Below are 24477 nucleotides of genomic sequence, written 5' to 3' on the forward strand. Positions count from 1 at the left end.
TCCTGGGAGTTGTATTCATAAAGGACACAAGTATGCGTGTGTGGAGGGGAATCTAAATTAGGGCTTGTGTGGCTGATGGGCAAGGCCATTGTCTCAAGCAGTATACAGGAATGGCCCATCATTTTTCTTTTGGCCATTTGTTTCTTTATTCTATTTTAGCATTTAAGAGCATCATGCCCATGTAATTTTTTCCTAAAGTTGAAAATTTTGAACGTATGAATATTTTGAATGTTGAATATTTTAAGACATTATCTTCAATCTCTGTAAATTTAATCAAGCATTCTTCCTACTCTCATTTACATTATATATTAAATTCTGTATTTATGGAAGTCCTGCTTCTTATCTAGGTATTATTTGGGCACATTTTATAAAAATGCTTTTCAGGACAAAATTTTGAATTACATTTCCTTTTGTTGGGAAAGAACTAAAATGACCACGGAATCATAATATCTGGAATTTAGCCATTTTTCTTTTATTATTTTCCTCTTTCTATATAATTTGGCAGAGAACCAGAGAAATTTTAGAAAAATTTAAATGAATCTCTATAGGAACAGAACACATTTGAATAAAGAGGCTCATGGCCAACTAAGATAAAATTATGACTAAAATATAATTGAGTTTTTTGGTTGTTGTTGTTTGATTTATTTATTTATTTATTTATTATTTATTTATTTATTTATTTATTTCAGTGCTGGGGATTGAACTCAGGGCTTCCCTCCCCTGCTCATTTGTCTTCCTCTGTTGTGGAATTCCTATGATACCAATGATGTTTGGATTCCCTTTCTGGGCCTCTATGTTTCTAGCTGTAAGAGAAAAACAATATGATAAGATAATATTTATTAGCTCCTCTCCTATAAACACACACACAAAAATATTATTTCTCTCTCTTTACGTGTTAAAATGAGGGCATTTCAATGGCTCTCAGGCTTGCCAATAGTTGCGTATTATGTTTGCCTCCACAGATCCTGGGTTGGTTTGTACAGATTTCTCTTGGACTAAAACATATTCACGACAGGAAGATATTACACAGGGACATAAAATCACAGGTAACAGCTCAGAGAGAAGGCTCAGACAGTATGAGTTTGTCTTTTCTTGAAATATCTCAAACAGTGTAATATTTTCCCATTTTTAGAACATTTTTCTTAGCAAGAATGGAATGGTTGCAAAACTTGGGGACTTTGGTATAGCAAGAGTCCTGAATAAGTAAGTACTTTTAAAAATCATTTTTCTTTCTACCCAAGTGTCAGGAATTAGGAAACTATTAAGAACATGGTTGTGTAAATAATTTTAGGTAACTTTATATAAATGCATTAAATCCATTCATATATAAGTAATTAAAATTCCCAAGATTAACTGTGGCATCATTGAATGATTGTGGTGGTGTTGTATTGTATGGTCCAAGTTTATCAAATGTGAGACTTGACTGTCACAGGCATCAAACTATTAAGAATTGGGTGAAACAGGCAGGTTTACACTTGCTAGGGAAATGTACTGTGAACTCTTTTGGAAGACCATTTGGTGGTAATATAAATCAAGAGATTTAAAGATGTCAATTTTTTTGAGATTTGAAATAATTTAAATAATAGTTTAATAATAATTGGGAAATTAAAATAACACGTGGCATAACCATGTACCTAATTTTTAATTTTTTTTTCTGTGCTAGGGATGAAACCTAGGGCCTTGTGCATGCTAGGCAAGTGCTCTACCACTGAGCCACATCCCCAGGCCCAGGATATGATTTAAAAAGATACACACATACATACACACACACACACACACACACACACACACACACACACACAATGTAAACTTGGGGAGGGGGTGAGTTATAAGTTTAAAAACCTACTAATTTTATTACTCTATTACCAATGTATGGTGTTTTGCTTTTTTCTAATGTTTGTAAGTATCAAATTTTGTGATTCATTTTTATACCTTTTCTCAGATGTCTATATCTTAAGCCTTTCTTACTCCAATAATCAACCACACTACTTTTATTTAATATAATTTACTAGTTCCATGGAACTTGCCAGGACTTGTGTTGGAACACCTTACTACCTGTCCCCAGAGATCTGTCAGAGTAAACCGTACAACAATAAAACGTGAGTTGCTGGCTGTTGGTTTGAAAGTGTCAGTAAAATCTGATGAATGATAATTAATTAAGATTCCAGAAACTAAAGCTCTAATCTCCTCTCTCTTCTGGTACTTTTGTAATTTCATTTTCTCCAGGTGGGAAACAGAATTCCCAGTGACTTTCTGACTAGTGTTCCCTGGATCTTTCAAACTAATTTAGAATAAATTCATTCTTCTTCATTTAAAAATACAAGTGATATGGAGAATAACATTGGAAATTGCAGTCACTGGGGTGTCCATCTTTATATTTTATTTACTTTTTTTTTGTGTGTGTGTGTGTGATGATGATGGGATTGCACTTAGGGCCTTGAGTATGCAAAGCTCACGCTGTACCCTGAGTCATTACCTAGTCCTATTTTATTTATCTTGTACTCATCCTATTTTGTGAAATGAAGTGTTATCTGATTTTAGAATAAAAAAGAAACCTAATTAATATCTTTAAGCCAAATTGTAATTTTTTTCTTTGCCAATGCATACAGCAATAAAAGATGAAGGTGTAGTTTTTACCTCCAGGTAAGAGAAAGAAAAAATTTCATTTTTCAAAGCTGCTGCCACTGGACCAGCTGGACTAGAAGCAAGACCAAGTTCCCATTGGGGGTTAATTGTCTCATTTGTTTAAGAAAATGCCAGTGGGTATTTATTGGGCTTTGAAAGAAACAAATGGAAGGCAAAGCCTAGAAGATAGAACTGTATACAAAGAATAATAGACATTTCTCTGCATAATAAAATAGTAGACATTTTTTGTGCTTGTTTGTGTTTGAGGCTGAGAATCTAATCCAAGGTCCTGCCCTTGTCCATTCTACCACTGAGTTATATGCCCTACTAAGTGTTGGTTGTCAGTTTGCTTTGATGTCTGGCCCCAGGGAGTTTGGCTGCAGGTTGTACAGTGCTGCAGGTAGTGTCCTGCCTGGTGGAAGGTAGGGAGTGGGGAGCAGAGCTTGCACTGCCTGGTAAGGATTGTCCCCAGCATGGTTTTGTTTCCTCCTACTGCTTTTTAAGAGTTTGAGTCAACATTGAAATATTGAGAGACTTTAAAACATGCAGATTTGGTTTTTCTGAAAATTGGAAGATTTTAATTTTCTGGGTGGCCACTGGCCCCTTTAGATCTGTGAACCAGCCCCTGGATCACCATAGCCCTCACCACACAGAAGATGGCACAACATGCCAATGGCCCCGCCCAGCTCCCAGGCAGCTCCCTTACTGGCCTGAGTCCTGCAGGCAGGTGACTTTAGCACACTGGCCACAGAGGGTGCTTTGGAAACAGAAGAGAAGTTTGGGGCCCAAGGAATACCTCATAAACACAAAATCTGTGTGGTGAGAAAGGGTCTCTGAGTTTCTTGAAACTCTAGAAAATATTTCAGATTTGTTTCCTGCCAATTCCGTGCCCATTCTCTATTTTATTTAAAGCTTTGGTATAAGTCTCTCTTTGTCTCACCTGTTACACACACACACACACACACACACACACACACACACAGAGAGTTATTGGTAATAGTGGAAATATTTACCTCTGTGTATCTGACTCCTGTCTACTTATCTGTTTATCTCTATTTTTAAACAGGAAAAAGAAATCACAAGATTTGTTACATGCTCTAAACCATGGGAGTTCTTCTTTTTTTTTTTTTTTTAGTTGTTGTAGTTGGGAGGATTGGTGCTGGGGATTGAACCCTGGGCCTCTCCACATGCTCAGTACATGCTGTGCTACTGAGCTACACCCACAGCCAACCCTACCGCGCCTCACTACATGGATTGAACCCAGGGGTGATCTACTGCTTCATCCCTATCCCTTTTCATTTTTTATTTTGAGACAGGTTCTCACTAAGTAGCTGGGGCTAGCCTCAAACTTGTGATCCTCCTGCCTTAGCCTCTGAAGTCACTAAGATTTCAAGCTTTTGCTACCTCCCCCGATTAGCTTCTACCTCTCTTTAATGAATCCTAGTTTTGGCTCTTTGACAACCCCATTGACATTTCATTATATATTCTTTTCACTTTCAGATTTAATTTTGCTTTTTATTTTATAACATAGTTCCTTCTTAAACTGATCACATATCAACATTTATCAACAGGGGCTGGGGTTGCAGCTCAGTGGTGCAGCACCTGTCCGACATTCCTGAGGCCCTGGATTTGAACCTGAACATTACAAAAAATAAAATAAGTGCAAAGTTGGTGAAAAGCAAAGCTTGGGTCCTAGCCAGATGCTATGTTCATCACTTACTATGTCTTTAGCTCTATCAAGAGCTTTGAGTAGAATATACCCTTCAAAATCAACCATATTTCATCTTTTGAGTAAAGACAAATCCATATTTGACTACTGCCTCTCTCTTCCAAATTGCCAAAAACTCCACAACATGTTTTCTTTGGACACATGAAGTTGAAGTGAACATTGAGCCATCTCATTGTAGCTAAGTTTGTATACCTTTTGCCTGATGGGATTCTGACTAATTACAATAGTTTTTATTTTACTTCTTAGAATTGATAATGTATCTCAAAGCTTTTGTAAAAACTGATAAAAACAGAGCTGCATATATGCAAGGCACTGTAAGGGTGAGAGCTTTTAGTAAAAATCATGAATATTTTCTTGGCATGTAAACTCTTGTCTTTCCTAGGGATATTTGGTCCCTTGGCTGTGTCTTATATGAGCTCTGCACACTCAAGCATCCAGTAAGTATGTTAATCATCAAATTTGTGTTGAACTATTGAAATGATGTAAATGAAATTAACTTCTGAGAGAAAAAGGTTAACATTTGGTTTCATTAGATTTTTTTAAAAAATATATATTTTGTTTTAGTTGTAGTTGGACACAATACCTTTATTTTATTTTTATGTGGTGCTGAGGATCGAACCCAGTGCCCCACATGTGCTAGGTGAGTGCTCTACGGCTGAGCCACAACCCCAGTCCCTAAATTCTTAAAAATTATATGGATAGCTGGGCATAGTGGAATTTGCCTGTGGTCCTAGTTACTAAGAAGGCTGAGACAGGAGGAACATTTGAGCCTAGGAGTTTGAGACTAGCCTGGGCAACATAGACCCAGTCTCAAAATGCCAGCAAGCAAACTATTTTTATATATAGTCCAAGTTGGAGGATAGTTATATACTCATTAAAAATAAGTTGTGTATGAATGTACATACATATACACACACATGTATACCCACCTATGTGTGTGTGTGTGTGTATGTGTGTGTGTGTGTGTGTGAGTGTATACCAAAGGAAAAGGCACATGTGACAGAGTCTGTAGGAAACCAGGCCTGAGCTTCAAAGGGTCTTCTTCCAGTTGTCACCCAGGAGGTACCAAGTCCTCCAGCAACAAGTTACAGGGAGTGTGGAATATTATCTACAAGGGAAGCTCATTAGTGTGGGAGACCAACCTTGCACGCGACTGAGTTAACTCCCCTGCTGGGCGATATGGCGATAGGCACCCATGCTGCTAGACTGCCCCACTCTTCTAGGGTTCCAGTGACTGTGTCTTTGTGCCTAGGCGTGGCTTCCTACAGCCCCATAGGTGAAGCTATGCTCACCTGTTTCTTTGCAATATTACTCCATGCCCTGTTTAGGATAGAATGTTCCATGGAAGTGCCTTGTGTGTGTCCCCTTCTCTTATTGAGCCCTTGGGTGTGGCCTACCCAAATGTCAGTCAACCTGCTGACAGTGGACATCATGAAGATAGACTCAGCCCCCTGAAACCTGACCCCTTGCCTCATTTGAATAGCTTCTCCTCAATAAAATGGGACAGCGCTACTCTCTCTCTCCCTCTCTCTTCCTGTAGACCCTTAAGGTCAGAGGAGCACAAACATTAATATTGTGACAAAGCTGAGAGACACAGATAGATGAAGAGGAGAGCAGTGCTAAGACTCAGGGCATGATCCCTCACAGAGAACTGGCCCTTAGTTGCTGTTACTTAAATCTGGTCCATAGCTGCCATCCATATGGATGCGGGAGAACCCGTTATTTCAACACTGTCTTTTTCTTACAAGATACTTCCAGACAGCCTGTTTACCATAGAATCCATATATAATTGACCATTACAGTCAGTACAATTAATCTAGTTATATGAGTGGAACTTCCAGTCTACACTGTAAGGCACATTAAAGGTGGACCTGGGAAATGCGTCCATACAAGTCTTTTCATAATCTTTACTTACCTACAAGCTCGTGAAGCTGCATGATTGTAAACTCTATAGCTGTAAATTTACTTTTCTGTGCCAGATTTCTCAGTCATTATCATGATGACTGGTTTAAACTCTTCTTTGATAGCTAATTTAATTTACTGAATCGTATTGGCACATCAGGTACCCAGTACCCTGGATTTCACTGGAGACTGGTCACATAGATGCCATCTCTCCTTGACATGCACCAAATTTCTAGACTCCAGAAACAAACCAGATGTTCAACATAAACTATATCATTTACACAAATAGCTTAGGCAAAGAAAACCACTCTTAAGTTTCCAGGAATAGTGGGAATTCTCAAATCGAGTAGTTCCCAGACAACAGTTGAGGGCCAGCGTTGAAGGCAGGCCTTTCTAAGAATGGCCTACTGTCGACTCCTAGGCAGCCATTGTTGTTATCGTATTTGTCAAAGGTCACACGCTGATTGTCTAACCAAAATCTGTACCTTCATCAGCACACCGCAATGTTGAACTCTATGGTGATGTATAAATAACTGAGGTGTTCATATGGTAGAAGATTTTCTAATTTATGATGAGTTTTTGAGGAGACAAGGAAATGTTGGTATCATATTAATTTTTAAAAAGCAAGAAGTAAAATTTCGTATCAGTATGACCTCAACTCTGTAAAATAAACATTATTTTTGGAACGACTAGAAGGAAATACACCTCTAGGTGGAGAAATTATACCTGTTTGCTTGACTAATTATGATTTCCTATGCCTTTTCACTTTTTTGTTTTGTTTTGTTTTTGTTTTGGGGTAAAAGGGATTGAATCCAGGGTGCTTAACCATCAAGCCACATCCCCAGCTCTTATAATGTCTATATTATTTTGAGACAGAGTCACACTAACTTGCTTAGGGGCCTTGCCAAATTTCAGCAGCTGGCTTTGAATTCGTGATCCTCCTGCCTCAGCCTCCCGAGCAGCTGGCATTATGTGTGTGTGCTACTATGCTTAGCTCCTATCTTTTTTTTTTTTTTTTAACTTTTTTATACTCTATTAGTTTACTTTTTTATGTGATGCTGAGGATCAAACCCAGTGCCTCACATGTGCTAGGTAAGCGCTCTGCCACTGAGCCACAACCCCAGCCCCCTTTCCATTTTTTATGAGCAAATATTATTTTTAGAATAAGAAAAACTTTAAAGAAAACTTTTTTAGTTAAAAAAGGGGCTGGTACATAGCTCAGTGGTAGAGTGCATGCTCAGCATGCATAGGACCTGAGTTGAATTCTCAATACCAAACCCAAACAAACTAAACCTCAGAAATTAAAACTAGCTGGGCACAGTGGTGCACACCTGTAATCCCAGCAGCTTGGGAGGTTGAGGCAGGAGGATCGAAAGTTCAAAGCCAGCCTCTGCAATTTAGCAAAGTGCTAAGCAACTCAGTGAGACCCTGTCTCTAAATAAAATACAAAATAGAGCTGGGGATGTGGCTCAGTGGTGAAATGCCCCTGAGTTCAATCCCCAATCCCCCCCCACACCAAAAAAAAAAAAAAAAGAATAAAAAGGTCTGGGGGTCCTGAGGGCTTGCCTAGCATGCTTAAGGTGCTGGGTTCTATCCCCAGCACCATGAAAAATAAATAAAAACCATTATTTTTGTTTCTCGGGATATTTATTACTTTAACACAAGATGACTCTTCTTTGACAGCATTGTTACCCTTGTCCTTTCAGTTCGAGGGCAGCAACCTGCACCAGCTGGTTCTGAAGATTTGTCAAGCGCATTTTGCCCCCATATCACCTAGGTTTTCTCGTGACCTGCGGTCCTTGATCCCTCAGCTCTTTAAAGTTTCTCCTCGGGATCGACCATCTATTAATTCCATCTTGAAAAGGCCCTTTTTAGAGAATCTGATTGCCAAATACTTGACCCCTGAGGTGAGTTTTGAGGTGATTCTGTTTGTGTTGGGCAGAGATTTGAGTTGGCGGTTTCCTTGACACTTGTATTGGATTTTAGGTCATTCAGGAAGAATTCAATCATATGCTCAGATACAGAGCAAGATCATCTGCCTCCCCACCTGCTGGAAAGATGATCCAGGGTAAGAATGATTTACCATGCAATCAAAGAGCATTTATGGCCAGCGCGGTGGCACACTTCTGTAATCCCAGTGACTTGGGAGGCTGAGGCAGGAGGATCTCGAATACAAAAGTCAGCCTCAGCAAAGGCAAGGCTGCTAAGCATCTCAGTGAGATCCTATCTCTAAATAAAATACAAAATAGGGCTGGGGATGTGGCTCAGTGGCAGAGTGCTTGCCTACTATTCATTCCTTGGGTTCTAATCCCAGCAATGAAAAGGAAAAAGCATTTATGATCCTTTTGTGGTTCATAGTCCCAATGACTGGGTTTTCACAGCTTTGTGTGTGATGTCAACACATTATTTGTCTAATATTTTTTAAAAAGCATTTATTCTACGTGTCTCATATACTGAGTTTATTGAGTTACAGAGCTGGCAATGTTATCGGAGGAATTCCATTAAATATATTGAACATGGACATTTAGAAAATATGCACAGTATGAACAGAAGAGAAATCACCTTGTTATCACGTAGTGACCAGTGGGTGTGTTGGAGAAGTTGTATATGTAACTCAAGATATCCTGGGGGGTTTAGCTCCTTTCTTCTTATAATTTAGGAATCTTCCAGAAGCTTTGAGAGGTCAAATCCAAGTTTAACATTTGTATGGGAAGGAATAGAGTGGGAGAAGGTTCACAGACGGACATGAAATGATGTAATGAAGTTTTTTACATTCCCCCCCCCCCAGACATAGAGAGGATAGACTGGTAATTAGAATTCCTGGGGGTGTAGCACAATGGTACAGTATGTGCCTAGCATGCACAGGTGCACAGGGCCTGGGTTCTATCTCTAGCACCACACACACACACACACACACACACACACACACATAAAAAAAGAAGAAGCATTCTCTTACAAAGAGAACTCTACATCTCTACATTGGAGCTGAAGTTAGGATCTTGGACCAAATTGAAAATAGTGTGAGCTCCAAAGGAAGCAGATGTTATTTTATGGTACTGGTAAGTAGAGAGAACAATTTTGGTCATGGTGTCAAGAATTAGCCAAAGTGATGAAATACTAAATGTGCATGCATGTGGGATGTACACTAAAGAAGAGAAAATGACTAATTCAACTGATGATGTGAAAGTAAGAGCAGGAGAATTTATCCATAATCAAATTTCTGGACTGAAAGGATCAGAAGGAGTAGAAAATCTCTCCGAGGCACCTGTGATGAGGAAATGTCATCCAATGTGCTAGAGAAGCTGACAGAGGAAAGTCATAAAGGGAAAATGAGTTCATCTATCAGGCTAGATTGAGAATGTTTGAAAATAGATAAGTAGAGGGTGAGAGAAAATACATCATCCACATTTCTGATATAGGAAAAGGAAAACAAGAATGAATTTTAATGGAGGCAAAGACAAATATGTTAGAAGGAATATTTCAAACAATGATAAGATAGGAATAGTGTTGCCTGATAACCCAAGCTGTCGTGACTACATTTAATTACATTTATCATTATAAATTGTTTTTATAAATATTTACATTAATTCCTCTTTTTAAAAGTAGTGTTATTCATTGCTCGGAATTTATAAAGAAACTCTGGGGAAAAATGGTTTTATTTTCTTTAAAAATGCAGAGAATGCATAATGATATTTCTTTTTTATTTTAATTTTTTAAAAGTACTTTTTTTAAGTTTTAGGTGGACACAATATCTTTATTTTACATTTATGTGGTGTTGAAGATCGAACCCAGTGCCTCATGCATGGTAGGCGAGTGCTCTACCACTGAGCCACAATCCTAGCCACCACAGAGATATTTCATCAGTGATTCTCTGTGTATAAAATATCTCTGGCCTGAGTAAACTTTCTGTGTTATGAAATGTGTTTGTACTTAAGTATCAATAGTAAAGGTGTAAGAAAAAAATTCAAAACTAAAGTTGTTTCATTTTGGTTAAATAAGATTCTAAAATACAGCAAGTGAAATTCCAGGGAAAGTTCCCTCCACAATCAAGAATATCAGTGCCATTTGAAAGGAAGGCTGTATTACCTAGAAAAAAATGGAGACCACCAGCTGGGACCCAGAAGCCCACGTCTGTGAGTTGTGCTAATCCCTCCCTCTGGTTCTTTAGCTAAGGTATACTCTGAAAGATCTACCTGCACATGTTCACACACTACAAGCAAATTAATTTTGGAATCCATTAGTTTTATACTTAAAATAAAATCATTCTGTAGTGAGCATTAAAGTATACTATATATATATATATATATATATATATATATATATATAAAGGTCCATCAAAAACTAAAATAAATAAATATATATATTTATTTATATAATCTCCCCACCAGTGTTGGGGCTTGAACCCAGGGCCTGATTCATGCTAGGCAAACACTTTACCACTAAGCTATATCCCCAGCCCTAATTGGTGTTGGTTTTGTGTTTATTTTTGTGGTCCCGGGGATTGAAACCAGGAACATTCTATCGTTGAGCTATATCCCTATCCCTTTTTAAATTTTATTTTGAGACAGGAAATCCATAAGTTTCCCAGACTGACCTCCAACTTGTGATCCTCCTGCCTCAACCTCTCAAGTAGCTGGGTTCCTAGCTAATATTTTTGTGTATTTGATTTTTTTTTTTTTTTTTTTTTTTTTTTTGCTTTTTCTCAATGCTAGGGCCTGAACCCAGGGCTTGGCACGTGCTAGGCAAGCACTCTACCACTGAGTTATAGCCTATATTTTTTTAAAAAAAATGAATGCTTTGTTTTCTTACAATTATACATTAGCTTTATTTTTCTTTTTATTACTGAAATTTTTCTAATTTCTTTGTTTATATTAAAAGTTTTTCTTATAGGACAATTGAGTAAGACAACAACAGAAAACATTGCATTTTGTACATCAAGTTCTAACCTGCTATATATGTAATTGAGGAGTTTTATTATATAATAATTGAACTTTAATCAGTGAATTAAAGCCAGGGATGCTTTACCACTGAGCTACAGCCCCACTCCCTTTTATTTTTCATTTTGAGACACCATCTTGCCAAATTGCTGAGGCTGGCCTTGTACTTGTGATTCTCCTGCCTTAGATTCCCAAGTTGCTACAATTACAGGAGTTTGCCATGGCCTCCAGCCCCCTGGAGATCCTTTATACTGAGTTATTTGAATCTACTTAAACAGTGTTTGTTGTTGTTGGTTGTTTGTTGTTTTTTAGGTCATGCTATAGAATGCTTCTGAAACACAAATGATAAAATGGTCATTGCCCTTATTTATTTATTTGGTGATGATCAAACCCAGGGCCTCCTGCATGCTAGGACTAGCACTGAGCTACATCCCCAGTCTGAAGAACTGTATTTTTAAAGAAGGCTCATGGTATAATTAGAGGACATTTTGTTTTTTCCCCTTTTTCTTTTCTTTTCATTTCCTTCCTTTCTTTCTTTCTTTCTTTTTTTTTTTTTTCTTCTATCTTTATGTTTGAACTCAGGGTCTTGTACATGCTAGGCAAATGTTCTACCACTGAGCTACACCACCAGCCCTAGAGGACCATGTGGAAGTACATTTACTACATGTTTGCTTAGTATATAGACATTTTAGAAAACGTATTGATACATAAACAGTTTTTCTAAACTGTTGTTAAAATGTTGCCCTTCATTTGATAAAATATGGATTAACTATTAAAAAATAAGAAAAGTATGTTGGGATACAGAATACTCTGACCCAGACCTGTAGGAGAAAAAACATCTAAAAGATTTGGGGGTGGATTAAGTCAGGAGAACTGTCAAGCAAGTTGACATCTTTTCCAATTATTTGAACAACTTCTGCTGATGCAATAAAATAAATGGATCTGCACAGAAACCATCTCAGATGTTCCCATTACTGACTTGGATTTTATAGAAAATCCTAAAGAAGCCGTTTTTATTCCTTTTTTAACCATTTTCTGTTTTTTTTTTTAAATTCCTTAATCAAGATTTATTTCAAGACTTGAAAACATTCGGACTAATAAAAAGGAACTACTATAATTTTTTATAATACAAAAACATTTAATTAAAAACTTTTTAAAAAGTAGACACAATGGGAGGGGACTGGAGTTCTGGCTCAGTAGAAGAGTGCTTGCCTAGCATGCATGAGGCACTGGGTTTGATCCTCAGCACCACATACAAATAAAAAAAAAAAATAAAGGTCCATCAACAACTAAAAAGATATTAAAAAAAGAAAAGTAGACACAATCAACTAACCCTAAACAGCACACCATATATGATATTCAACAGCAATGGCATTTAACAAAATATGAGGTGACAGTAAGACATCAAAGAACTTCCAAAGTCTAAATAGAACATAATTAACAGCAAACTATTCAGATTAAACAAACAAAAATCTATATTTACACTTTTCATATTTATTAACTGTGTCTAAACAATTTTCAACAACTAACTCAGTACTACCTTTTTCTGGGTTGTATGCATTCAGGTGTAATTGTAACTACTTTTCACTTTCAAAGATTTTAAAAATAAACATACAATTTCTGTATAGACCAATAAACCAAGTTTTACATGTATCTTAATATTTAAATAGAACTATAAAAAAGAGCCATTTATGTAAGTTGAAGAGGGTCAGGTATATATAATTCCATGATCCAGCTAACATGTGAGCCAGATAGCTTAACAAAGAACATAGGATGTAACATTTTCCTTCCATTCATTTAAGTTTTAATTGTTTGTTTGGTTATTCATGTTCCCAACTACTTAGGTCTTTACAGGGACTTGATCTCTTTTTTTCCCCTCCTCTTTTATTAGCAACTGTTAAACAGGTAGAGTTGTCAAATTCAAACTTAAATCAAGGACACTTTGTTCTTTAGCTCAGGTCTTATCTGAATATGGCCTGATTCTTATCTTCTAATGTATTGACCTCTGCTTGTCTCTGGGATGAGATAAACTTGTGTTTCTGGTTGGGAAGAGTGAGCGGTAGGGAGGAATAGCTTGGAGGGTTATTATGCCCATTCCAGCCTTTGTATTCCTGGTGTTTTCTCAGCAAGATTGACTCAGTGATTCAGCATCTTCTATTTTTCAAGCCCTGATACCTTGCTTTTACTCAATTTATTAGAAACCACCAGTAAGGCAAACCCCCAAATCTGTGAGTTGCACTTTAGCTTTTATTCTCCCATAAAGTACAGTAAGGTATAAGAAAGTTTATAAAAAATAGAAAACAATAGGTCTGTGATAGTGGTAGAGCACTGGCCTGGCATGTATGAAGCTCTGGGTTTGATCCCCAGCGCCACATATAAATAAATAAAAAATCCATTGAAAACTAAAAAAAAAAAATTTAAATAGAAAACAATAATTATGAGTAAACTTTCAGACCTTGGCTGGGCATATTAAATATTTTTCACATACTAGACATGAAAATATATGTGATTCGAAATTACAAAAAAGATTATAATTATAAACTGCTGTACTCAAGTACTTAGATTTCTAAGGTCTTTTCAATTATAGGATTTGGGGGCTCTAACATCATTTTTCTCTAAAACAGGTCTAGAATAAAAACAAAAATCTACCTTTAATGCTTGGTCATGGTAGCCATCAAATGGTCAATTATAGATTTATATGATGTCTTTAAAAGGAATCTTCCTGGGGATATAGCTCAGTTGGTAGAGTGCCTTTCATGCATTAGGCCCTGGGTTCAATCCCTAGCGCGCGCGCACACACACACACACACACACACACACACACAAATCTTCCCTCTTCTTTTCAATCTCTCAGATAAAAATGATAGAAAGGCCCAAACTTGATGCAGTTTGTGGACATTATGATTTTTATTATGCTCAACTTGACTTGTTGAGGAAGAGAGCCTGTGAACCAAGTGATCACTACGTTCTTCAGAAAGACTCTGGAACTGAGGAGAATTCTAATCAAGAAGAAAGTCACAGTCCGTCACCTGCTCAATGGTAATGTGGCAGTCTAACCTAAGCTTCTATCCTCTGAAAATATCTTTTTGTGTCAGCATTTTTTTTTTGTCTGTTGGTTTTGAGACAGAGTCTTGCCGAGTTGCCCAGACTGGTATCGAATTCCTGGGCTCAAATGATCCTCTGTCTCATTTATCAGCTCTGTTTTCTAAAATCTTCCTAAATTCTCCTAAAACAAATAATTGAGGAAGAATTTATAAAATCTTCACTTTAAACTCTTCATTCAATTTCTTGGCCCTTTTTTCATCTCAAATATGGTGTAGCTTATTTTCTTATTTATAGAGCTATTGAACTGTAGGCAAGCTTCATTTTCTCAATATATATATATATATTTTAACCCAGGGGCAGCTTAATCACTGAGCCATATCCCCAGCCTTTTTTTATTATTTTAAGACAGGGTCTTGCTAAGGTTGGCCATAGATTTGCCATCTTCCAGCCTCAGCCTCCCCAGTCATTGGGATTTACAGGCACATTCTTGAATTTTTAATGTTTTTTTTTCTCCTTCTTCCTAGTGAGTTTTACTCCCAAGGGGCGACTAAAACAGTTGTATTTATTTCATTTTCCAAGGAGTTTATTCATAAGAATCATTAATAATTTAATTATTAAAACCAAATGATCACTTAAGAATATTAGAAAAGTGAAATAGATTTCATTCAGCGTTTATATTCTAGGGAGGTACAAAATATGTATACATTCAAAAAAGAATACTATACTGAAACTGCCTTTAATTAAAAGTTTACCCTAACAAATTTCTGCAGATCTACAGTATTTTCTTTTTATTCTTTTCTTGTTTGTTTTGTTTTTTACTCTAATATCACTGTTCCTGTGTTCAAAATGATGGATAGCCATCACAGGCATAAAGACCTAAGTCTGAGAGGTGGTTTTGTTTTTGCATTGTGCAAAACAAAACCCCAGGGCCTCCTGCATGCTAGGAAAGCACTCTACCACTGACCTACATACATCCTCACTTTATTTTTTTTTAAATGTTTTTGCCATCACTTTTTGTTGTTGTTGTTCTCATTGTTGTTCAGGGCTAGTGATTTTCTAACTTTGTTAACTTTGGTTATTTATTGTTGAGTGTGTGTGTGTGTGTGTGTGTGTGTGTGTATGTATGTATGTGTGCACGCACATGTATATCTTGGGAGATTGAACCCAGAACCTCATAAATGCCAGGCAAGTGAAATTTTGGATGAATCATATGTAATGAATCACTATGTAATAGTACTCTCATCAATAATTAGTGAAAATTAGATGAGGAAGAGTGGTAAAAGAATGATTTCTTCGGGAATTCACAATGGGAAAATTAGGCATTTTAATTTTAAAGATAAAATGGGTTGGGCTGGGGTTGTGGCTCTGTGGCAGAGCACTTGCCTAGCACCGGGTTTCATCCTCAGCACTACATATAAATAAATAAAGGTCCATCAACAACTAATAAATATTTTAAAAAATAAAATAAAATGGGTGCTGGTATGGTTTTATTCATCATCATACCCACTCGATCAAAACAAATTATATGTTCCATTAGTTCAAACTGTAATACCCATGTAGGACTTAATTAGTAAGGGATATGAATTTTCCCTGCAAACTAGGAACAGTCAGAAAACTCCCTTCATCTTTTCTCAGACCTGGAAAAATAGATCTTCCATTCTTTGTCTAGATATTGGAACTGCCAAACTATCAATTGTTGTGATTCTGTATTATTTATCTCCCAGACTCTCACATGAAATGTTAGAAACTCCTTCTCTTCCTACATGTCCCTGCCCTGTCATAGCTCCATCTTGCTGTATCCCAGGATACCCCCTGGTGAGTAGTTACCTCTTCCTTGTTCTACCCTCCCCATTGCTCCCAGCTTTTGCTCCTATGGAACTCCCATTCAAAGCCATGAGCTAGAGGAACAGGGTTTATTCAGGGCTGAGGGGATAGAGAGAATGTCTCTTGGATATTTTTTCTAATGAATATACTATTCCAGTTGGTTCTTTCAAGGGTTCAAGGAATGAGTGCTACAGTTTAGCTCTTTTTCAGTTCAAGCCTCTCTGTGTGCCCTGGGCCAGACACCTTCACGGCCTGATCTCCTCTAAACCCCATTTCAATTCCTGTTAAATGGCATTGTGTCCGTTTTACAGGTGAGGAACTAAGATGTAGGAACTTTAACTAGTTATCATTTAAAACAACTTTTAAAACAACTATTAACTTGACTCTGTAAATTGGGGACCTCTCATTGTGATGTTCCTTAAAGAGTTATTTCTGACATTATAGCTCTGTCTTTGGAAACCCTAGAAATTACTGGTATCACCAAATATTTTATCACATAGTTCATCCTGAGTTCTGAAATGTAGTAGTTTTTATTTAGCAAACTATAATTATAAGAAATTCTTTGTGAACATTCTATAATTTTGACCTACACTTCTTGAACTTGAAACTTAAAGGTGGGCTGAGCATGGTGGTATACCCCTATAATCCCAGATGCTCAGGAGGCTGAGGCAGGAGGATCATAAATTCAAAGCTAACCTCAGCAATTTAGCAAGACCCTAAACAATTTAATGAGACCCTGTCTCAAAATAATAAATTTTAAAAAGGGCTGGGGTGTAACTCAGTGGTTAAGCAACCCTGAATTCAATCCCTGGTTCAAAAAGGAAAAAAAAAAAAAAAGCCAAAGGTGCATTGTGAATTTCATTACTAAGCTGAAAATCTACTTGTCACATTGGTGCCTAAGGGTAGTTAAAATTCTACTCAAGCTGAACTTCCTTATTTCCTAAGGCCTGCTGAGTATCTTCAAAGGAAAATTGAAGCTCAACAATATAAGTTAAAAGTGGAAAAGCAATTGGTAAGTAAAATACTAAATATGGGAGGCAATTAGAAATTTGCTGGTTTCTCTGTTTGCACATATTCATGGATCTTTAAGTCAGAGTTTATTCCACTAGAAGGGCAAGACTACCTTTCATCTTTCCCTAATTTTTAATTGCTACAGAAGAATAATGGGAAGAAGTTTGAATCAGAGTCTGGAAAGCCTGGTTTTGTCCCTGGATCTAACAATTGCTGTTAACCTTGAACAACCCTTCTGAGCCTCAACTTCCTTTTCTATGAATGATCACTTTGGAGTGAAGTACCTTCTCCTGGTCCCTTTCAGTGTTGCACTTCTTTGATTCTGTTTTATTCATTTTTTGAGCTAGCTATGATTATATTTTATTAAAGACTTTTCTACACATTAAATCAAGTAATTACAGGGCTGGGTTGTGGCTCAGTGGCAGAGTGCTTGCCTAGCACATGTGAGGCACTGAGTTCAATCCTCAGCACCACAAAAATAAATAAAGGCATTGTGTCCATCTACAACTAAAAATAATAATAATAATAATAAAATAATTACTTTATTTGAGTTGAAAAGTTAACCTTTAACCTTTAGTACTGTCTCAGAATTCTGGGGCTGAGCCCAGGCTGCAAACACATCCCATTTGTGTCACTCATATTTTGAACTGCTCAAAAGTAGAGTTCTAATCCTCTACCCAGTCACAGAGCTTTAATTTCACAATTATATTTACCACTTCAGAAGAGGAATATTGGTGTCTCGAATGATAGCATTGCTTAGAATAAAGACCATAAACGTTTGCATTTTTAAAAAGTGTTCAGTGTTTCATACTTGAATTAAAAGAAATTTCTACTACTTGCCACAAAATAATTCCCCACTACCAAGTTTTCTCGGTGATATTTTTATCTGTAAGATAAAGTTAAGTCAAATCAGAAGATGTTTCCAAAATGCAAGAATGGTTTATAAATGATTTCATTCAATAAACAGGGTCTTCGTCCATCTTCTGCTGAGCCAAATCACAACCAGAGACAAGAGATTAGAAGGCACGGAGAAAAGCCTCGATTCCAGGAGCTGCAGTTTAGAAAAAACGAAATGAAGGACCAGGTTAAAAAATGGTCTAATACCAGGGCTACGATTGTGTGTTGTTTGTTTGTTTTCTACACCCTCAGCTCCTACCATTGTTTCCATGACTCTGTCTTGCTCTGTCTTAGGGTACTGCTTCTGTTTCCCACAGGGTGCCTGGGAGGGAGCTGTACACACACAATCTGTCAAGCACTATGCTGGGTGTTTTAGGAGCAGAAGTAGCTATGTCATTTGCTCAGAGAATACAACATAGCTAAATTCATAAGGCCTCTTTCCTTGGATTGATAAAGTAACTGTCGATAACCTATTTAGAATTTTTATTAGTTTGCCAAATCTGGTGTAAGGATGTACAATAGGCTGGGTGGTTTAAAATAACAGAAATTTATTGTCTAACATTTCTGGAGGCTAGAAGTGCAAAACCAAAGTGTTGTCAGTCCCATGCCCCCTGTGAAGTCTATAAGGGAATCCTTCTTTGCTCCTTCCTAGCTTCTAGCTTGGCTGGCAATCTTTGGCACTCCTCAGCTTACAGCAACAGAACTCCAAACTCCGCCTTTGTTGTGCGGCCTTCTCCTTAGATCTGTGTCTATACAATGGCTGTCTTTTTGAAAGAACACCAGCCACATTGAACTAGGGACCAGCATGACCTCATTTAAACTAATTACATCTGTAGTGACCCTATTTCCAAATAAGGTCACATTCAGAGACACTGGAAAGGAGGTAGGACTTAATACATATTAACCATATCAGGATTATATATAAAAGTAAAATGTGTAAAATAACTTTACATCATTAATTCATTTGTGGTTATATATGAACATGAGCTCTGTATCCCACACCAGTGTATCACTCACAGGATGTGAAATGCCACAGTCAAAATAAGGCAGATTATCATCTTAAGCAGCCACAGGTTTTCTAATGTTTATTTTATATTATATGTTAAAAAAATGTAGGCTAGACAGGTTATTTTCATTATATGTTGTTTCATTATATATGTTTCATGAATGTTGTTCACAAACATTTCGTTTTTGTTTTGCAGGAATATTGGAAACAGTTAGAGGAAATACGCCAACAATACCACAGTGACATGAAGGAAATTAGAAGGAAGATGGAAAGAGAGCAGGAGGTAAATTCACTCTTCTAGAGGAAACACTTCTACCAATTAAGAGCTGTTTAAATGAGTAGGTGTTAAAAGCAATGATCTTGAACCAGGCGTGTAGCTCAGTGGTAGATCTCTTGTTTGGCATGCCCAAGGCCCTGGGTTTAATCCCCAGCACCAAAAAGGAAAACAAAAAGTAATGATCTCTTTGTAGATAGGATAAAGTTTTATTATAGAAAAAAGCATACAAAATTCTTTTTTAAATAGGAAAGCTATCAGACCAAATAAAAGCTTCATTTTATTATGATTTACTAGTGAGACCCTGTCTCAAACAAAAAGGGTTGTGAGTGTAATTGAGTGGTAGAACACTTGCCTAGCATGCACAAGTCCCTGGGTTCAATGCCCAGTACCACATACAAATACACACAGACAAACACAAACACACATACTTATTGATTTTCTTCGTTATCAGTCAGTATTTACTGAGCAACTACTTCAGGCCAGATCTGGATCAGATGCAGAAAGTTCAAAATGAGAATAAATTCATGTTCGTAAGGAGGAATAAAACCAAACATCTAGAGTTGATTCAGTTCAATATGGGCAGGCCGAATGTTCTAAAGTCTATACAGTCATGAGCAGCATCAGTTTTGGTCAGTAATGAACCATATATATAATGGAGGTCCAATAAGATTATACTCCCTAGTGATGTTGTAGCTTGGTTTGTGTAACTACAGTCTCTGATGTTCACACAATGACAAAGTCACTTAATGATGCATTTCTCAGAACATATTCCTATTGTTAAGTGATGCAAGACTGAAAAAGGCAAAATTTAAATATAGCTGAGAATGATTCTTAAAAATTCTGTAAAGGTGCCACATTGGAAATTGATCTTTTCCAGAATTGTAGCAGATTGCTGCTTCTTCAGTAGATGAAGCAGCTAGCCTGTGTCTTGAGTATGCAGTATGAAAATCACTTGGATATTTTAATCCTAGGTGTGCTCTGGAATGCCCCTCCTATGAGAGATCTGTGGTCTCCCATCTCCCACCACTAGGCTATGTGCTTGTTGAGTAGAACCCACACAACAGAAATTGATATCTCTTTCTCTCTCTCCCTTTTCCCACCATGTTCCTCCACCTCTAGTGCATATGGCGGAATTACAATAAATTAAATGATGGCCCAATTCAATTGTATGTGTAAGAATACAGGCTAGAGTTTTCACATATCCTATCTCATTTAGACCCCAAACAGAGAAGTTGAGTGACTTAGATATTACAAGGCAGATTGAATATTAAAATATCTGACTCTGGAACTGGGAATGTAGCTCAGTGGTAGAGCTCCTATTTAGCATGTATGAGGCCCTGGGTTTGATCCCCAGAACATATATACATACATACTTAAATCTGACTCTGATACCTTTGTTCTTTCTAGCAGATGTAGTTCTACTCATAAATAGTCGGAAAGATAAGACAATATATGAAACAACGATAGAACAAGTAAGACTGACAATAGTTAAGCTGTGTACTCAGGAGCAAAGATAAGAAGGCTGAGTAAGAGGAACATTTTTTATGGAGGAAGGGGGTGGGACTAAGCTAGTCTGAGAAGAAGAGTTGAATTTAGAGGCCGAGCTAAGGAGAAAGCTTTGGAAGAACCATGCAAAGATTCCAACAGGATGTGCTGGAAGGGCAGCTTGGGATGGTTCTCTCCAGAGCAGAGGTTTTGTTCATGATGGGGAGCCTTGTGCTGGTATCAACCTTATATTTAAGGCAGGTCTGTGATAGGAAACCTGAGTCCAAGAAAGATGGGTAGCAGACATTTTTGTTTTGGTGGTCCTGGGGATTGAAACCAGAACTCCAGGCATCCTAGGCAAGCACTGGGTAGCAGACATTTCTAGAAAGATTATGAAAGAATTTAAGAAATGCTGGAAGCAGCCACAGGGAAAAGGAATTATAAGGCTCTAGCCTGGGGTGTAGCTCAGTGGTAGAGTGCTTTCCTAGCATGCATGAGGCTCTGGTTCAATCCCCAGCACCAAAACACACACACACACACACACACACACACACACACACACACACACACACAAAGGCTTTATCCAGTCTCTCTGTCAGCAGGGATGTGTCTCTCACTAGACCTACTCAGACCATGGTGGAGGGTTAGGAAGTTGCCTTCAGCATTCATGCAGAATCATTCTTGTTGACTGTGTACACTTTGTGTTAAGGAGAACTCAAAAATCAGTCATCACACCTATTTGGTGAAGAAGAGTGGCTTGCCCATCCACCAAGAAGCACCTGAGGAGGAAGCATCTGTGCAGGTAGGACCCCTGTTGCTAGATATACATGTGTTTTAGTCAGTATTTTTGTTGCCATGACCAAAGGACTTGAGAAGAACAATTTTAGAGGAGGAAAGGTTTATTTTGGCTCACACTTTCAGAAAGGTTCAGTTCATGCTTGGCCAACTCCATGGCTCTGGGCCCGAGGTGAGGCAGAACATCTTGGAGGAAGGGTGTGGCTAAGAGAAGAGAGAGAGAGCTCTGGTCACCAGAGACAAAATATAAACCCATTGACCTACTTCCTCTAGCCACATCCTACCTGCCTACCACACACTTAATCCATTATCAGTGGTTTAATCCACCTTTAGGTTACAGCTCTCATAATCTAGTCATTTCACCTCTGAACATTCTCTTTTTGGACCCAGGGATTGAAACCCAGGGGCATTTAACCACTAGACCACATCCCCAGCCTTTTCTTTTCTTTTCTTTTCTTTTTTTTTTTAGAGAGAGAGAGAGACAGAGATATTTTTTAAAATATTTTTTTTAAGTTTTTTGGCAGACACAACATCTTTGTTGGTATGTGGTGCTGAGGATCGAACCCGGGCCGCACGCATGCCAGGGGAGCACGCTACCACTTGAGCCACAACCCCAGCCCCTGCCTTTTCTAATTTTTTTTTAAGTTGCTTAGGGCCTCCCTAAGTTATTAAGGGTGGCCTTGAACTTGTGGTCCTCTTCTTTAGCCTCCCAAGTTGCTGGAATTACAGGCGTGTGCTCTCATGCCTGGCTCCTCTGAACATTCTTGCATTGTCTCACACATGAGATTTTGGGGACACCTCATATCTAAACCATACCAATGAACTTCTCTGCAAGGTTGCTCTAGCCTGGTGGTTCTTATCTCTCACTGTGCAACAGAATCTTGTGGGGGCCTTTTAAAAACTCAGAGCTCTCTTTGTCAGTTTCTTTCTCCAGTTTCATGCTGCTGTTCCTCTCACATCAGATCTGCTGTTTGTCACTGGTTTACTTTGTACTTTCTGGGTTAGTTTACAGCCTATAAATAGGACCATACTATACTTGCTTTCTTATGTCTGGCTTCATTTGACATAATAAATGTTGAGATTTATCCATGTTTTGATATTAATAGTGTTACAGGCTGAGGTCTTCCAGGAAACTGAGGCAGCACAAAGACCCCTCTTAAAAACCTCAATTCTTACGTCAGAAAAATTTTAGATGTGCCACTCATAGTAATGAGCAATCAGTTTATTAGAAGGGATGGAAAAGGGGAAAGGGGACACTCTTGGGAGGGAGTGGGTCTTCTCAGAGGAGAGGGAGACTGTGCCTCTCCTGCACTCCAGTTTCATAGGGGAATCAGAGAAGTTTCCAGAGAGTCCTATCCAGGTCCACTTTTGACTGACTGCAGGATGATATCAGACTTTCAAGTCCCCACTGCTGTGACAACTCTATGTCATTTTGGCCCTTGCTTACACATTATCATTTGGATTGTTAACCAATCTGTAAGAATTCTTACAGATTTTATGGTTAGGAGGAATTATCCTTATCTCCCAAAGTTTCGGGATCTGGTCTGCAAAAAGGGTCACAAAAGTCTCTCCCTTCAGGGTAACTTGGATTCCTTTTATCGACATTATTTTGGGCCTGCGTTTCTCTTGCAGATAACAGGTAGTTTGCTGAGGAATGTGACATATCCTGTCCACTTAGGCCAGGCAGGGCTGCAGGTAAATTGCTTCCTAGAAAAGAAAACATGTGGGGGTCAGCACAGTGGCCCATTTTATAGAATTATTCCCTTAACCTCCTGTTCCCACCATTCACATTTGTCTGTCCCCTATCAATAGTATCATTCCTCTTTATTGCTGAGTATATTCCATCAAGTGACTGTATCAAAATCTGTTTATCCATTCAGCTATAGATGGATATTTGGGTTGTTTCCAGCTTATTACAAATAAACATATAAGTTTTTGTGTGAACATATGTTTCTTTTCTTTCTTTTGGATAAATAGAGTGCACAGGAGTGACTGGATTATATAACAGATTTATATTTAACTTTTCTTTTCCCCCCAGTGTTGGGGATGGAGCCCAGGGCTTCACACATGCAAAGCAAGTGTCCTACCACCAAATTATACCCCCAGACACCCCTCTTTTAAAAAATAAGAAATAGACTCTTGTTGTGTTGCCTAGGCAGATCTCAAACTCTCAGTCTTCCTGTCTCAACCTCCTGAGCAGCTAGAACTACAGATAGGCACCACCACATCTGACTGGTATGTTTAACATTTTAAGACACTGCCAAATGGGTTTGCAAAGTGGTTGAACTGATACATTCCCACAGGCTGTAGGAGAGCTCCAGTTCTCTTTTGGCACAGCTCCCTCCTCTCTGGGACTCTACCTTTCAGACTCTAGAGCCTTAAGATCTCCAAGTTCACAGCTTTGTCTCCTCACGGCAGGGAGTCTGCCAGTCTCAGCATCCCTCCACCAAGCCCTGCAAACTCTCTGGAGACTTAGTGGGGGGGGGGGCAGGGGGGGCTGGGTGTGGCGGCTCAGGTCTGTAATCCTCAAGGCTCAGGAGGCTGAGGCAGGAAGATCAAAAGTTCCATGCCCATCTTAGCAATTTAGTGAGACTCTGTTTCAAAATAAAAGCTAAAAAGGGCTGAGAATGTAGCTCCGTGGTAAAGTGCCCCTGGGTAGGGACAGTTGGAGGGCTCATCACATCCCATTTCTCAAGTATCCTCATTTATCATTCTGGCTGTCTAATGTGTTAAAACCATTATTGCTTCTGTACTTGATGTGGCTTTGGGGTTGTTTCAGTTGGGGAGTGACTCTGGTGCCTGGTACTGTGTCCTGACTACAAGCAGAATGCAATACCACTTCTTGGGTGTGTGAGGTGACCAAGAGCTCCATTCTGGAGTTAGAAGAGATCTGAGAGGTTACAAACCTGCTTTGGGGCTTTTACCCCACTATCCCCAATGCTTT

The 24477-nt window shown here is 38.2% G+C and overlaps 1 protein-coding gene across 1 annotated transcript in view; it reads left to right on the forward strand.

The window, feature by feature from the left end:
- NEK5 (NIMA related kinase 5) overlaps positions 1–24477 on the forward strand; it is a gene marked incomplete at its 5' end in the record, with an annotated part of 54057 nt that overhangs the window by 11711 nt on the left and 17869 nt on the right. Inside the window, 12 exons of the mRNA XM_081308630.1 lie at positions 963–1046; positions 1133–1203; positions 2013–2099; positions 4737–4791; positions 7963–8163; positions 8243–8324; positions 10256–10389; positions 14048–14232; positions 17008–17074; positions 18041–18157; positions 19173–19259; positions 21448–21540. Of these exons, the coding sequence (XP_081164756.1) occupies positions 963–1046; positions 1133–1203; positions 2013–2099; positions 4737–4791; positions 7963–8163; positions 8243–8324; positions 10256–10389; positions 14048–14232; positions 17008–17074; positions 18041–18157; positions 19173–19259; positions 21448–21540 (1263 nt within the window). The remainder of the gene's footprint in view (positions 1–962; positions 1047–1132; positions 1204–2012; positions 2100–4736; positions 4792–7962; positions 8164–8242; positions 8325–10255; positions 10390–14047; positions 14233–17007; positions 17075–18040; positions 18158–19172; positions 19260–21447; positions 21541–24477) is intronic.

The sequence above is a fragment of the Spermophilus citellus genome (assembly GCF_964194105.1).
Source record: "Spermophilus citellus genome assembly, chromosome: 1".
NCBI classification, from domain to species: domain Eukaryota; kingdom Metazoa; phylum Chordata; class Mammalia; order Rodentia; family Sciuridae; genus Spermophilus; species Spermophilus citellus.